Source organism: Cadophora gregata, assembly GCF_030347475.1.
Source record: "Cadophora gregata isolate MNR1 chromosome Unknown scaffold_18, whole genome shotgun sequence".
Classification (NCBI taxonomy): domain Eukaryota; kingdom Fungi; phylum Ascomycota; class Leotiomycetes; order Helotiales; family Ploettnerulaceae; genus Cadophora; species Cadophora gregata.
Window position 1 is genome coordinate 721,622 of NW_026695941.1, and position 15,099 is coordinate 736,720.

Here is a 15,099-nt window from a genome sequence, read left to right on the forward strand (position 1 = left end):
CGAAACCATCCGAGTTATGCAGCTGCCACACACAGGGCGGATGGTGGGCGTCCTACCAGAGGGAAGCTATTTATGAAGTGCCCACGATTCGGCAGCGTTCCCAATGTGGCCACACTCCTTATTTTGACTAGTCAAGTTGGAGTTGGTGCTCCCGACCACCTCATTGATCTGTTCAATGAAGATGTTTGTGTTACCCGCGGACAGATATTAATGCCTATATAAGGAGTGACAAGCCCAATCTACAAGTAAAGAGAACCTTCCTCATTAGCCCACAGTCCTTCCTCCCAAACTCTCTCTACGCTCTTTACAACCGAGACACTGCCAAAGCTCGACGCTCCTTACCAAAGCAAAGCCAAACGCCCATCATGAATATGAACAACGGTCTTTTCCTGCGAAGTGCAGGTCTTCACCCGACCCAGTGCACCTACTGCCAGCTTGATCCGTATACCGGGGAGCATATTTGTGACTGTGCGACTCAGAATTACCTGGCTAGCATAGGTTATGGATCACCTCAACAGATTCTGGTTTCGGCTGCCAACTGTACTTGCCCTCAATGTCCGTACCAGGTATTCCTCGGTGGTGGTACAGGGCTTTTGAGCGGTGGCTTTCAGCTGTGAGTCCTCGAGACCGGTACTAGTATATGTCACACATCGCTGACTTCGAAAGTGCCGCTGCTTCTCCATTAAACAAGGGCTTTGGAATGTAAACAAACTCTAGATTTATTTCCTCCATCCAAATGACAATGAGTTGTGCTAATTTCCTCAATCAGGACCGGTGGTCTCCCTGTGAATCCGGCTCTTGGAATGTGAGTACACCGCCAAACTGTTTGTTTTTGTCGCTAAGTCGAATAAGCGGGGCATTTCAGATGAATCCTCTCGCGTTGTAAGTTTACAGGCATTCGTGAGCTTCTCCCCCAGCACGCCCTACTGACACTTGAAATAGCCAGAGCATGTCTCCATTTGGTGCTGCTGGACTTGGCGGAGCGACTGCACTGTAGGTAACATGCATCCCCCAAATGATTTGCAAGAAGTACTTACCTACACTAGCAGCATGGGTATGCTAGGGCAAGGCTTTGCAGCGTAAGTTTTCAAGATCCAGCTGTATCCGGGCACTGATAATAAGCCAAATAAGACAACATATGCTCAGCCAGCCCATGGCCGCTATGAATAGGCGCGGTTTCGGTCGTGGAGCTGTCAATAGACTCGGCTCCAGCCCTTTTTGCAGCAGTCGCTGGGGAGGTCGTGGCAGCCCTTATGACTTGTACTGGAGGTAGCTCTTATTGCTCCCATGGTGTTACTCCAAACTCCTGAGATATTAAGTATACTTCCGTCTCGGCGTGTCGATTCATGACAAAAGTAAAATCATGTTCCCTGACTACCTGGAAACAGGCGCTGACTTCCAGCCACCATAGCTATTTCACGTTTGGTGTGCTGCATTGATTAATACTCTTGAGGGTTTCTACGAGAATTTGTGGATTGATTATCGGTTCTACTGTATGAGGTTGCTGGCACTCTTCAGCGGCTAAGAGGAGACAGAAAGGGAACAGTATATTAATTCTTTCTTATGGGAATTATTCCATAGAGGATTGTAGGTTGAAACAATAGAAACAAAGGAAAGTTGGATGCGATGCCAAATTGTGTTATGGTTCCAGTTGCGACGTCTAACCGATGTTATCATCGAGGGGCTTGGGAGTGTTCACACATCTTGTTAATACAACACAAATGGAATGCGGCTGGTCAAATATCTGCGTTTCAACTAACTATCGTACAAGGGGGTATGCTCAATAATGAATTGCCTTGCCGTACGTCGCCATAGCAGCCTCCTTGAATGCCTCTGCCAGAGTTGGATGTGCGTGACTCGTACGTCCGATATCCTCACTCGAAGCACCGTATTCGATTGCAAGGGTCCCCTCAGCGATCATCTCTCCAGCATTGGGTCCAATGATGTGAATGCCAAGGATTCTATCAGTCTCGGCATCGGCGATCATCTTGACGAAGCCCTCAGTGTCGAGGTTGGTCTTCGCTCTCGAGTTGGCAGAGAATGGGAATGTGCCGACCTTGTACTTGACTCCTGAAGCCTTGACTTCTTGCTCGTTCTGGCCCACCCATGCAACCTCGGGATGTGTGTACATGACGGATGGGATAGCACCATAGTTGACGTGTCCGTGTCCCTTCTTGATGTACTCAACAACGGCAACGGCCTCTTCTTCCGCCTTGTGGGCAAGCATAGGACCGAAAGTGCAGTCACCAACAACGCGGATATGCGGGATTTTGGTTCGGTATTCCTGGTCAATAACAAGTCTTCCCTTATCATCAGTCTCAAGACCAATGTTTTCCAATCCAAGACCAGCAGTGTATGGTCTACGTCCGATGGCTACCAGAACAACGTCCGCCTCGAGCTGCGTACGGTCAGTAAACTATCATTATCCGCCAATAGCTTCAGAACTCACAGTCTCATTCTTGCCTCCCTTGGCAGCCTCTACCTCGAGCTTGATCTTCTCGCCACTTGGATCACCACCCATGACCTTGGTGTTCAGCTTGAAGTCGATGCCTTGCTTCTTCAAGATCTTTTGCGCAGACTTCGCGACCTCAGCGTCCATTCCTGGGCCACCGATTTGCCCCAGAAATTCAACAACGGTGACCTTGGTACCCAATCTCGACCAAACAGATCCCATCTCAAGACCAATGATACCTCCACCAATGACAATCATGCTTTCCGGGACTTTCTCCAGGGCAATAGCACCAGTGCTTGTGATGATTCTCTTCTCGTCGATGTCAAGCCCCGGGAATGGCGTAGCTTCACTGCCGGTGGCGATGAGGATGTTCTTGCCCACAACGGTTGTTTCTCCACCCTCGGTCAGGTTGACCTTGATTTCGTGCTCGCCCGCGAAAGCTGCCGTGCCCTTAATGTATTCGACATTGTTCTTCTTGAACAGAAACTCCACGCCTTTTGTCAAGCCCGAGACGGCAGTGTCTTTTGACTTCATCATTTGTGCCAGGTTGAGTTTGACATCGCCAACTTCGATACCACGGGCTTTCGTATCGTGGAGAATCTGGTGGTAGAGATGCGAGTTGTTGAGGAGAGCTTTCGAAGGGATACAACCAACATTCAGACAGGTTCCACCCAATGTGCCACGCTTCTCGATACATGTGACCTATTTGCATTGTTAGATTGGCGTTCGGAAGCTCTAGTCCCATTGTAAGGCCTACCTTCATGCCTTCCTGGCCAGCTTTTATAGCTGCGACGTATCCGGCAACACCTCCACCAATGATGACCAAATCCTTTTCCTCTGCCACCAGTCAGCTCTGTAGTCTTATTCTTCATGCACAGGAATAGCTCACCAGCCTCTGTGGCATATCCTCGTTTCGACCATCGTGCAATTGATGTAGGGGCGACAACTGTGGGAAGGCTGCGGACACAGGTATTAGCTTCCCATCAAACTTTTTACAGGCAATTGGCACGATACATACGATGAAGATTGCTTGAAAGCTGACCTGGCAGCCGCCCGTGGCGATACTAAGCTTCGGAGCATGGTGTGTGAAGGGATTGTGTTGATTCAAAATTATCGGGACGACGCTACAAAGATGTTTTGATGGGACGCCAGACCCGGTGAAGAGACGAGGTGCCCGATGGTCCATGCCCACGTCCGTCACCCGTATTTAGCCGCACTCGCCTTTCTTTCCAAGGGACGCCACGAGCATTAGAAAGCATGGTTCATTTCTGGGACATTCTGGCTTTATGACTATTTATTTAATTACTCTACTCTTATAATATGTACCTAGGTAGGTAGTAAGACAGTCTAAAACTGGCGAAATCAGAGCCCTAGCAGGCATTAGTACGAGTGGCATACCTCCCGCTTGCGAGGAGGCACTTGATGCCATCAGACAAGCAGCTGCCTGGACTTATTTAGACCTCGTGCTACAATACTGTAAGATTGTCTGGAATACAAGTATATTCGCATTCAAGAAGTATCAGCAGTCACAGCCTGGAGGATATCACCAGCTACTTTACAAGCCCACTTCACCGTCACCTTCTCCTCCTTGCTACCCGCGATATCCGTCTTACTCACAACCTTCTTCAAGAAGTACTGCAAGCCTCTGACAAGCTGCGGTGTTTCCTTTGCCTGAACAAAGATAGATTTTAAGGCTTGCTCATCTCTCTTGTTCTCAGCTTGCCGTTGACACTGAAGTAGAACAGTAATGAAGAACACTTCCATGAAGATCTTCGTCTTGCTTTGGAGGTAGCTGAAATTGAGATTCTTGAGAGAACTGAGACTTAGACCGCCGTCGACGAGGAGGGCACCGAACATCTTTGCGAGATTCACAATCTGTCTCGTTTCCAACGCATCTCCTTCGTCATCGGGGTCAACATTGTCTTCTTCGGACTCGCCCATCTTCTTGAAGAGGTCCCATAGGCAGTATTGAAATGAGGTCTTTAGTCTTCGATCGCCACATATCTTCTTGGCGATCAATGTGTAATAAGGATTGTAGGTCTTCTCCCCACCAGCACAATGGATCAAAACCTTCGGTATCTCGAACTCTTGCACCTTCTTCAGTTTCAACTTCATAAGTCGTAGATGTGCATCCTGATAGTCAGTCGCAGACATGATTGTGAGGAATATGGCTCGACGAATATCCGTGTTCATCCGTTGCTCCCGTGCAAGTTGGACAAGATCTGAGGTTCCCGTATCCTCTGCTGGAGCTCTCTTATTACCAGTTTCAGACGGTGGCGGCTCAGTGAAATCCTCTGCTACACTGCCTGACCAACTGGCACCCACAAGCCACCACTTCCCTCTCTTGTCAGATTCTTGGATGTCTTTGAGGCCGATTCGCAAAGGCTCGCTCCCCTTAATGGTTCGGGTGTTCAGGGAGCCTAGTATTTTCTTCATCCTAATGGTATGTTCGGACGTAATAGCCGATGCGGCACCGCCAGTCTTCATCCTATTGTTTTTGAGGTCGTTAATGGTCTCGATCATGAACTTTGTTCGGACGGAGATGTTGCCTTCACCCCCAGCGCCTTCAATAGCTGGCCGAAGCATCGCAACGATAGCCTTGATTGACGAAGGATCATCTTGTCTTAGCTGAGGTCCAGATGCTCGTATAATCTTCAGTAGTAATTCTGCGTTGAGCTCGGATAGCTTCTCAAGGAACATTTTTATGTAATCGAACATTAAGTTGCTTCCCACAACTTGAAAGTTGTACATCTCGGAGAGGAGCATAATCAGGTTTGAAGTTTCCTTACTACTATCTACTGTCGCCGCAGAAGGACCAGTATTGCCTAGAGCCGTGGCACGAGCATAGTGTTCATCGAACAATTCTACGATTCGTTGGACAATTTGAGCTCCAAAATCGGTGCCAATGATCTTGTAAATAGATGCAATAAATCCAGCAGGAAGAATGATAAGAGTGTCCGGTAGGCTCGTAGGCTCGCAAACGGATATCAACAAAACTTCAACTAAAGTCGAAGTGACATGTTGTCTAGGATTTTCCCGGTAGATCTTCTCGATGTCTGCTAGAATCGGTATCAGGTTCGCTTCTGTAAGCCTGTTCACCAAACCCTGGGTTCGACGTCGTAGTCGAATCAGTTCTTCAGAGTCAGAAGATGCTGGTTTCCGTAAAGACGGCGGTATGTATTTTTCTGTAGCAGCATTGGTACCACTAGTTGGGGCCACATAAGGGTTCTCCCGTACCTTCTTGAGTCTCTCGGGGTGTTCAATGGTTACCTCTGCCTCTGACTCGCTGTTGGATTCAAACTCATCGAAGTCGTCGTCGAGGTTCAAAATGTTCTCTTTAAGATCGACCTCGTCGTCTTCCGAGTTATCATCAGGAATCTTTGGCTCATCTAAAGACGTATGAGAAGCTCCGTCGTCTCCGTTGGATTCATCTGCCTCTTCGGAACCTTCAGAATCTCTATCTGCCAAATCCATATCATCTTCGTCGTCATCGAGAAGTGTCACTGTTCCTTTGGCGGCATCTCGTGCCTTGGTCCGTTTCCGCTGCAGCCAGTCGTCCCCCTCTGCTTTCCTCTTCCTCTTCTGCTGGACACCCTCATCCCCTTCCTCCGAGCCGCCTAACCCTTCAAGTAACATATCAAGTCCATCATCCTTGAAGGACTGCGGCAATCCCTTCCTGCCCTTCAAACCCAATTTCTTCTCTAGAGCAGCAATTTCCTCGTCTTCCCTAGCCAGCTTGTCTTGCACAGCTTTAGATATCCTGGGAGGCGAGGATACTGATATGCGCATTCTAGAGCCTTTTCTTGTAGGATCTGCCTTCTTCGTGCGCTTCAGGATTGACCTGGGCTCGGATTCTTTCGTAGGCTTGTCACGCAATTGCTTCGCTGGTGGTGATTTTGACACTGCTGGCGCTTTACCATTTGAATCATGGCCTTCTTCGTGATATACATTCGCTCTCTTTACAGGAGGCGGTCCACCTCTCGAAGCCTTCTTCTCAATTCGTCTAGCTTTGCGAAGTTCTTTTCTCGAACCAGCCTGAGGACGGGATTTGCTTCCACCAGAAAGTGCCTCTATGAAGGTATTAATATCTGCAAAGCAACAAGAGGAGGTCAACCCGATTACATACTTTCTCCACCAATCTGATCAACCAGTACTTTGGGAAGCTTCAAAGCCCTCTGTTGTGGCGCCATCTCATGTTGTGGTGTCTCTTCAAAATTTCCTTGGGTTTCGAGAAATTTACACAAGATCGGCAGCAAGCAAGCGGGCACCAAAATCGGCTCGACCCCACAAGGTTCACCCCACCACGACCTCACCACCTCACCCTAAAACATCCCACCACGAGCCCCCCTCGATTGACAACACTCCACATCGAAACGCAAAGATGTCAAAGGGGCATCTGAGCAATGATGATGTATTTGTCCTCCATTGTTCTATTTGTGCCTCCTGTACTCATCACTGACAGCAAATAGTTCTTCCTGCGCCTTTCAGAGCTCTTCGATGAACGGCGACAAAAGGACCATGGCAGCATCTATCTTACCCAAAAGCGCAGTATGACCTCTGCAAGCCCAGAAAATCGCTATTATGTATTCTGACAGTTGCAGTGACATACGGCGAAGACACGGATGTCAGCTCACCAGAAGCTACGAGCGAGGCGCCCTTCCCTGACCAGAACCCACCCCAACCATTACCGATCATAATAAGGGCGACGAACGGCAAGTCAAAGGCGAACAGGGATAAAAAGGTCAAGCTGTCGACAATTGTGGAGGTCATTGCGCTAGAAGGGTTTTTTGCCAAGTATGCGGAGGTGTGCAAGCTGGGGATGTCAGGCCTGAAAAAGAGGGATAGGAGTAAGGCGAAAGAGAAGCTCAAGAAAAAGAAGAAGCAAGGGGGTGCTGCGTCAGGTGCTCCTGCGGCTGCGGAACTGAAAAAATGATAGATGATATATGTCCAGGAGCTTTATTTGGCGACTTTTCTTGCATGGGAGCAGCTTGAGCTTAGTACCCATGATACCCGAGCGCTTGTCCACAGCATGAAAACTTGCATTCTCGGGGCATTTGCGTATGGTTCAATAAAACACATGCTATGCTATTGATTTACTCCAACGCGATACTATCATGGGACTAAATCTAGTAACACATCCAAATGGAGATGGGGACACGAAGTTCTGTCTGTACAAATACCAATCCTCTCAGGAATATGGAGACAGTAACCCATACCCTGGCACTCTGTCCAATTAGCCACAGCTGCAAAACAACCGGTCTTTTAAACATCTAGATTCCTCATTTCTTCCAAGATGGACCATAAGTAACGTTCAGGGTCGCCTCAGCTTGCTGCTACCTGAGCCACCATGTTTGGTAACAGCTTCTTGAGCGAGCTTGACATCCACATTAGAGTTCACGCCATTACTTTTTATGTCACCACCATACTTCTTCGACAGCCTCGCCAGAGTGGTGTCGTCGATTTTGGCTAGATCACACTGTGCCTCGTTAAGACTGATTTCAAGTGTGTAGCGGGAGTACCTACCTGGAGTGGTAGATCATCAAGGCCAGGCTGGATGTTTGGGTCCAAAGACGAGCATGAATTTTGCGAAGACAAAGACCTCTCATGCTTAAATTCATATTGTGGCTCCTCGTTGATAGTTTGACTATTCTCGTGATGGCAAGTATAGCCATTGGAAGTTTCCTGAACACCGCGTTCATCATAGGAGATGTCATGCTCCAAATAAACGTTTGCATGTGGGTCCGGAGGATAGCCGTTGAGATTAGACTCTTGGGACTTATAGTCTTGTCGCTCTCCATCATGAATGTATTGGCTACTTTGTTGCGAATTGGTGTACATGCTGGGGAGTCTTGGTGTGCTAGTCTGGTTGATCAGAGGGTGTATGTCCACCACATTTCGAGATAGTTGTTCTGCCGAATGAAAGCGAGACATAACTTCCATATGATGTTCATCTTCTTGCTCTGTACGATCAAACCATAGCCCAGCGTTGCCACTAATAGGGCTTTTGTCACCGAGGAGAGATGGATAGATGTCGGGTTCCGAATGCGATATGTGTTCGCTTGAACAATACTGAGCAGTGGAGTTTACATACCTTCCATCATCAGAAAATTGGCTTGCTTGGTGGCCCTGGTACGCGCTGGTCATTTCCGTTGAAGCATTTTGGTGTGTATAAATGGGCTGCCAGTTTGCTAGGAGAGGATACTGTGTCGAGCCAGCTTCACAATACTTTGACACATCTGTTTGAGGCAGGCGGGGGAGGTCGTTCGGGCCACAACTGCGAATGTCGCTTTGAGGTTGCTGATCGAAATATTGATACTCTTGGGTGAACACATGAGGATATGGGTATCGTGGATGAGATGGAGAAGTTAGGGCTGAATACTCAAAAGCCCGTGTAGGGGTCTTTTGACCTAAGTCTTTCTCCAGCTTGAACTTCTTCACGACTTCCTTGCCTTTTGCGCTTCCGATGTCTCGCTTTCTCTTTCCAGTCGCTTCGACTTTGACCTCATCCTCAGTGAGCTCGATTTCTGTGGTACCACAGGCTTTGCATCCCCCAGTAGCTCCACAGAACCAACAATTACCATTCTGCTCCTCACGCCTTCTCCTTCCCGGGACACCAAGCTCATCCAATCCAAGAACAAGAGTCGCTTTGTCGATTCTTGGTCTTAAACTCTCCCGGTCGGCAGCGACGACACCGGCAGCTTTTGCTTTACATCTCCAACAAACTCCGCTGTCTCGGTCTTCAGGTTCATAGCCGCGTACTTGAATGCAGAGTTCTGGTGGACACTTTCGGTTCGGCCAAGAGTTGGGGCAACTAGGGACCTTCGTAACTTCGACATATACTTTTCGACAACAAGGGAAAGTAAAGGGGGCCACCTGGCACATGGTCTCCGCGACTGTGGGTGTGTTGAGTGCCCTGTTGAGTGCCCTGTTGATGTATCGTTTCCAGTTATGATTTGGTCACAAGTCGAATGACTTGTCAGGGCACCTGGAGAGGGGCAAGAAATATTTGTAGGTTGAAGTCCAGAAAACGGAGATGGAACGTTGTTTGCTTAGCACTTAAATAGCTTGTGAGTAGGTTCGGAAATGAGAAGTGAATGGGTGCGTTGTGAATAATACCTGGATATTGAAATGAATCACCACCCAACGACGTGCGGGTTTGGCCGCTGCCTTGGAATACTACAATTATTTAGCTTAGAACCGCGAGATCCAGAAGGCGTTCTGAGAGTAGTCAACAATTCAGTAACATACTCAGACATTGGAGAGTAATATAGGTTGAAGTGTCTTCTGATATCACTAGTAAAGCTCAATCAAGTTTTTCACTTCGCAGCCGGATCCAGTGGCCCAGGGACAGGTTTCAAATCATCGCATTGAGTGCACTACTTGCAAACTCAGCGCATATGGTTTGGGTGTAAAACTTTTTTTTTAAATCAAACAAGCACATGCCAGCCACTCCCTGACCAGATGTGCTACAGAGATCCCCGTGATAAAGAACGCACGCCGCGAAGCAAAAGAGAGAAGAACGCGGCCTTCAATAATGAGGCTGATATGATTCCGTAGCGATTTGTGTTTGCATTGATTACATGGATAGGGGGGGAAAAAAAAGAGAATCCGGGATTAGATTGGCATCCTGTTCGCCAAGTCGAAAATGTTATCGAGGCATTTGTCACAGGACAGCTCTACATGATCTGGTCCTGGGTCAGACTGGTAGCTTCGGTTTCCATTGCGTCGCCGCCGCCGCCAGGAGTCTGATATTTGACGAAGCTCAATCCGAGAGGGCGGCCGCCGTATTGGTAACCAGAGAATTTTTCAATGGCAGTGTCTGCGCCATCAGCACTATCGAACCGGACAACACCCGTTCCTCGAGACCGGCCGTTTGGTTCGTATTGAATCTCGGCCTGCTCAACCTTTCCAATCGTGGTGAACAGTTCTACAAGATCTTCGTTGCTTGTAGACCATGGAAGCTAACAGCAATGTCAGTATGGACCCATTTACTCCGCACGAAGAAGCCTTACGTTTCGAACATAGATGATCTCGCTTCTTTCAGTGCCAGCAGTTGCGTAGTCGGTGAATGGGTTGGGAGCCGCTGAAGGTGCGCCAGCGTCGTAGCCGCCACCAGGAGCTCCACCTCCATATCCACCTCCAAAGCCGCCACGACCCCCGCCAAATCCACCTCCAAAGCCACCCCGACCTCCAAAGCCTGGACCACCACGACCGGCGAATCCACCTCCAAACCCTCCACGCCCGCCTCCGAATCCGCCACGGCCACCAAATCCTGGACCGGCACCGGCAAAGCGATCTTCTCGGACTTCCAGTGGACGACCTTGCCAATCATAGCCATTGAACTGCTGGATTGCATTGCGTGCATCATCTGGGCTCTCGAAAGCGACTATTCCAGAGCCCTTCGGACGACCATCTGGACCAACATGAACATCGGCACGGATAACTGCACCATTGCGAGCTATTTCACATGTTAATTCACCTCGCTATTTTCATGTTAGCAACAGAAATTGTACTTACCAGCTTGACGGAACAGGTCCTTCAAATCTTGCCATCCTACCGTGTAAGGCAGCTAGAAACATGGTCAATATACGCCCAGTATGAGCTTACAGCAAAGGCAGGGAGGCAACAAACGTTCGAAACATAGATTTGGCGACCACCACCAGCACCCCCACCCATGCCGCCGCCAAAGCCGCCGCCAAATCCGCCACGGCCTGGGGCGCCTTCGTAACCGCCGCGACCTCCTGCAGGCGGGCCAGTAAATCGGGGTTCGGCCTCACGGTCCTTGCCCCCATTGTCAGCCTACATACCGATATGCTTGTGCGACCAGAACGTACCTCTCGAACGTAGACGAGTCTTCCCATGAGGTTTTGGTTGCTGAGAGTGTTGACGGCCTGTTGAGCTTGCTCCCTCGTGGCATATTCTACAATGCTATGCTGACATTAGTAAACGGCCGGACCTTAAGACACAATATTTGAACTTACCCGCATCCCTACATAACCCGCGGAACATCGTCCCAATCCGTCAATCCAACATTCCTTCAAAAGCCAGAAAAGAAAAACTCAAAAAGCCAGCTACGTATAGGCGCCCACCTTCGACATTCCATTCGGAAGTAACAACACATCTGCAAATAAAACCTCCCCAGCTGTAAAAGATATACCGGTCAGCGTTCTGTCCATCTAACCCATCTCCAAAGACTAACCAGATCTCATGAAATCTTTGAGGTGATGCCATTTGACGTCATAACTAAGGTTTCCAACGTAGACACTAATTCCAACAGTGAGCGAAAAATCATTCGTAAACCCCTTTGATCACTGACCGACGGTCTTGTTGGGATGATTCCTTGAGGCTGGCCAACATCTGCTCTCTGGCTTGGGCTCTTTCCTCAAAGGTCCTATGTGGTGCTCCTCCGCCGGCTGACATTCCGCCGCTAATTGGGCTTCGAGATCTTCTATCACTTCGATGGCGATCCTCACGGCTGCGGCTGCGAGACCGAGGGCTGTAGGAGCGACGTCTGGAAGACCGTGGTGAACGGGACCGACGTCTAGGGGATCTTTCGCGCTGCGACACGTAAGTCTCTGTTCCAATCATCAAGCAGAATGGATAACGAAGGTAAGGAGGGGGTGAGATGGAAGGCGCTGTAGGTGTTCTTGAAGGGGTTTATGTTATGCGATATGAAAGTGAAGGTCGTTGATAGCCCACAAGGTGTAGAGGTGGTTGCGGCAACTAGGCCAAGTTTGACCTCATGTGCGATCATTGAATAAAAGCCACCTGTCAGTGCGGACGCCATCGGGAAGGTGAGGCTCCAGCCTTACGAAACCAAACATGACCTGCTCGACGGGAAGAGGGGTTGGGGGATGATCTGCAGTAGGCAGGTAGTAGTTAGGACTTACTCCGGGGCGGTACGAGTCGTCTGCTTGGGTTCCAAAAAAGTTAGTATGAAGGACTGAGTTTGAGTTGAAGTTGAAGAAGGAGAAGGGGTCGTAGGGAACGAGCAAAGAAGGAGAATAGAGGGTGACTGGTAGCGAAGGACGGTCTCCGTCGCCGGCCACAGTGAATGGAACGAAAAGGGACAAGGTGTTGCGCTTCGTTGGGGGACAAACTAACCTGCGCCTGACATGGCTAAGATGGACGTTCTTGTGGGTAAGGTGGTGGTCGGTAAAGGCGACGAGCGGTGCAGGTACAGATAGGTACTGTCGGACGGTGTATGAGTGAGGCTTCAGGAGCTACTCTCGGGGGGCCAAGAAAGTGCTGAAAACGCAAGGATAGCTGTTAGTGGCATACATAGACTTGATGATTTGCAGATATGAGGTGAGCAATAGGCTGGGGGGGATCATGTCCAATCGAGACGGGAGGTTCACCACGTACGTACTGTACTGCGGGAGCGTGTAGGAAGGAGGGCTTTCGGCTGCTTGGGACTTTCACGGGCGTGCTGTGGTGTGGTGTGGTGTGGTGTGGTGTGGTGTGGTGAAGTTGGGTTGTATCTGCAGCCCGAGAAAATGGGTATCAGCACTGATTCGGCTCTAACAGACGCACGACAGGGAAGGGGAGCGGAGGGAGGGGAGGGGGGAGAAGCAGAGAGGAGGGGATGAATGGCAGGTGGGTAGGAGCTGGAGGCAGCCAGCCTCGACGCGCAGGCAGGGCAGTACGAGGAGGGAGAGGGGCGCCAGCACCCTCCCGGCGCCTATGCCAGACAGCTGTCCTCTCTCTGCCAGCCTCCCTGCTTCGCAGAGACAGAGGCTCGAGGCACCTCGGAGAACTCGAGGACAATACGTGCAGGTAACTTGGATTGGATTGGATTGGATTGGATTGGCTCTTACTTCCAATGCGCGGTGTCGCACACGTAGGTACAGCACTGTACTGACGAAGTGGGTGGTGCGGATGCGGTCGCGATTGCGGCGCTGGTCACACACAGGGAGTGGAGGATGCAGACGGATGCAGCTGAGAGCCTGAATGAAGAGAGGTGTGGATGCAATGCAAGCTGCTGCAGTTGGGATCAGAGAGGAGGCGGAGGCAGAAGCAGGTTGAGGTTCGACGGCAATGGAATGAAGTGACCTGGAAGGGGTGGAACCGTGGAAGACAGTTCGCCCGGTCAGCTTGTGTGGATCCGAGGAAGCAATGCAGAGGCTGCAGAGCGGAGCAGAGCGGAGCAGCGCGGAGCAGCGCGGAGCAGAGCAGAGCAGAGCAGAGCAGAGCAGAGCAGAGCAGCCCAATTAAGTTTAGCTTGGGGCCAAGGGATGATCCGCTTCTCTTCTCTTCCTCCAACTCAACCACCACCACCACCACCACCACCACACTCCATACAATGACTGACTGACCTGTTCCGCCGCACCCCCTCACACAATGTTCGATTCGATTCGACTCGATCCACTCGACTTGACTTGACTTGACTTGACTTGACTTGACTTGACTTGACTTGACTTGACTTGACTTGACTTGACTTGACTTGACTTGACTTGACTTGACTTGACTTGACTTGACTTGACTTGACTTGACTTCCTCTTCTGGGCTGCCCCTGCCTGTAGCACTGCACTGTAGTAGTAGTAGTAGTAGTGTGTGTTCCTTATGCTCCCTTTTCTGTTCTCTTGTCCGCGTGGCATTCCCGGAAACAGGAAGAAGATATGTCCGGCTTCCTTGTCATTTCTCGGCTCAACTGGTGAACAAACATATCTTGATACTGGGCGCGCGAGTCTTGAGTCTTGACGCCCAGGGCGAATGTGAGCCTGCACAGCATCAAGTGGATACTACAGTATTGTAAGAGGAACGGAGGTCGCCCAGGGTTTTGTCTCCTCCCCCCAGCCAAGTACAGGCTGCAGGACCGCACCGCACCGCACCGCATCGCAGCATGCACAGTATACTTACTGTAGTGGCTTTTATCCAGCATGGCTGTCCCCACCTGCCTCTTCAAACTGGCATGGCAGCTCCAGCTGCTCCGAGAGTCCGCGGAGTGGCATTGGCTGTTTTTGGTTCAAATGGAAATTATTGTAAATTATCTGGCAGTGCTGTTTGATTGGACTGTACTTCCAACCCCCTCAAGGACGCTCAAAGCAGACTATGCCCTCATTTAATCACCACCTGCAGGGCATCTCTAGGGCTGTGTACCACACTGCCTATACCTGCCTGGTCGTTGGCAGAAGTCTCTCTCCAACTCCACCAGCCAAACATCAAGCGCATTTATTCAACGCTTCTTCAGTGTCTCCGCTTCTCAGGAAACTTTGCTACGTATGCGACTGACTGTCGTCCTACGAAGTACACGGTCTCGTCCAGGCGATTTGGTAGCTGATCTTTTTTGTCATCTTCACATAGGGCTCTTACTACGAGGCTCGCCGTCCTTTTGCCGCCAAGCATATGCCTCTTTTGACAACACGGTAACACATTAAATCTTTACCCATCCATTGGATACAACAAGCTACCAACGAGCTCATGGTATATACTTGCCTTATGACGCAGGTCCGCACTCAAAGCAGTTTAGAATGTCGCCGGGACCATTAAACGTTGTGAAATGTGGTCATAAGAAGTTCAAGTCATTATGGGGATGGATACACGCTCGCCGAGAATTCCGAATTGCTCTGGATGCCAAGCTGGCTGGTCACAGCATATCAGTTGACACTGAAGAGGATTGCTCCGCCTTTCATGGCTAATGCTCAGTT

General features: G+C 49.9%; 6 protein-coding genes across 7 annotated transcripts; 2 read left to right on the top strand and 4 right to left on the bottom strand.

Annotated features, from left to right (window-relative positions):
• The first annotated feature begins 221 nt into the window (after nucleotides 1–221).
• ONS95_006657 (uncharacterized protein) lies at nucleotides 222–1,771 on the top strand. The gene is made up of 8 exons (XM_058500126.1): nucleotides 222–613; nucleotides 667–702; nucleotides 770–805; nucleotides 853–882; nucleotides 943–993; nucleotides 1,047–1,079; nucleotides 1,132–1,355; nucleotides 1,412–1,771. Exons 1-7 carry the CDS (start codon nucleotides 366–368, stop codon nucleotides 1,271–1,273), a joined length of 576 nt encoding a protein of 191 aa, XP_058349961.1. The 5' UTR covers nucleotides 222–365; the 3' UTR covers nucleotides 1,274–1,355; nucleotides 1,412–1,771.
• A 9-nt stretch (nucleotides 1,772–1,780) lies between these two features.
• Nucleotides 1,781–3,532, bottom strand: LPD1 (dihydrolipoamide dehydrogenase precursor; the record flags this gene model as incomplete). Its single annotated transcript, XM_058500127.1, has 5 exons — nucleotides 1,781–2,398; nucleotides 2,450–3,154; nucleotides 3,210–3,289; nucleotides 3,342–3,409; nucleotides 3,471–3,532. The coding sequence occupies 5 exons, from the start codon at nucleotides 3,530–3,532 to the stop codon at nucleotides 1,781–1,783; spliced, it is 1,533 nt and encodes a 510-aa protein (XP_058349962.1).
• Nucleotides 3,533–3,961: 429 nt separating this feature from the next.
• SGD1 (suppressor of glycerol defect) lies at nucleotides 3,962–6,642 on the bottom strand (the record flags this gene model as incomplete). The annotated part of the gene is made up of 2 exons (XM_058500128.1): nucleotides 3,962–6,522; nucleotides 6,579–6,642. The coding sequence occupies 2 exons, from the start codon at nucleotides 6,640–6,642 to the stop codon at nucleotides 3,962–3,964; spliced, it is 2,625 nt and encodes an 874-aa protein (XP_058349963.1).
• Nucleotides 6,643–6,833: 191 nt separating this feature from the next.
• ONS95_006660 (uncharacterized protein) lies at nucleotides 6,834–7,385 on the top strand (the record flags this gene model as incomplete). Its single annotated transcript, XM_058500129.1, has 3 exons — nucleotides 6,834–6,863; nucleotides 6,922–7,000; nucleotides 7,054–7,385. 3 exons carry the CDS (start codon nucleotides 6,834–6,836, stop codon nucleotides 7,383–7,385), a joined length of 441 nt encoding a protein of 146 aa, XP_058349964.1.
• A 378-nt stretch (nucleotides 7,386–7,763) lies between these two features.
• ONS95_006661 (uncharacterized protein) lies at nucleotides 7,764–9,334 on the bottom strand (the record flags this gene model as incomplete). The annotated part of the gene is made up of 2 exons (XM_058500130.1): nucleotides 7,764–7,928; nucleotides 7,976–9,334. The coding sequence occupies 2 exons, from the start codon at nucleotides 9,332–9,334 to the stop codon at nucleotides 7,764–7,766; spliced, it is 1,524 nt and encodes a 507-aa protein (XP_058349965.1).
• Nucleotides 9,335–10,128: 794 nt separating this feature from the next.
• MYEF2 (Myelin expression factor 2) lies at nucleotides 10,129–13,623 on the bottom strand (the record flags this gene model as incomplete). Of its 2 annotated transcripts, XM_058500131.1 has the most annotated exons (13): nucleotides 13,270–13,623; nucleotides 12,822–12,933; nucleotides 12,557–12,700; nucleotides 12,343–12,365; nucleotides 11,769–12,010; nucleotides 11,652–11,716; nucleotides 11,542–11,594; nucleotides 11,434–11,441; nucleotides 11,287–11,380; nucleotides 11,084–11,233; nucleotides 10,970–11,021; nucleotides 10,465–10,910; nucleotides 10,129–10,413 (listed from the first exon to the last, which is right to left on the bottom strand). In XM_058500131.1, exons 3-13 carry the CDS (start codon nucleotides 12,567–12,569, stop codon nucleotides 10,129–10,131), a joined length of 1,431 nt encoding a protein of 476 aa, XP_058349966.1. In that variant the 5' UTR covers nucleotides 12,570–12,700; nucleotides 12,822–12,933; nucleotides 13,270–13,623. The 2 variants fall into 2 exon arrangements, with proteins under 2 accessions (XP_058349966.1, XP_058349967.1); XM_058500132.1 differs by lacking the exons at nucleotides 12,557–12,700; nucleotides 12,822–12,933; nucleotides 13,270–13,623 and having other exon boundaries at nucleotides 11,542–12,010; nucleotides 12,343–12,555.
• Between the last annotated feature and the right edge of the window lie 1,476 nt (nucleotides 13,624–15,099).

What these genes read in the sequence shown, in the direction of transcription:
- ONS95_006657 (XM_058500126.1), top strand. Translation starts at nt 366, where the DNA reads ATGAATATGAACAACGGTCTTTTCCTGCGAAGTGCAGGTCTTCACCCG. An exon ending in CTTGGCGGAGCGACTGCACT is followed by an intron (nt 994 to 1,046) that starts GTAGGTAACATG and finishes TACCTACACTAG; the next exon opens with CAGCATGGGTATGCTAGGGC. An exon ending in CTAGGGCAAGGCTTTGCAGC is followed by an intron (nt 1,080 to 1,131) that starts GTAAGTTTTCAA and finishes AAGCCAAATAAG; the next exon opens with ACAACATATGCTCAGCCAGC.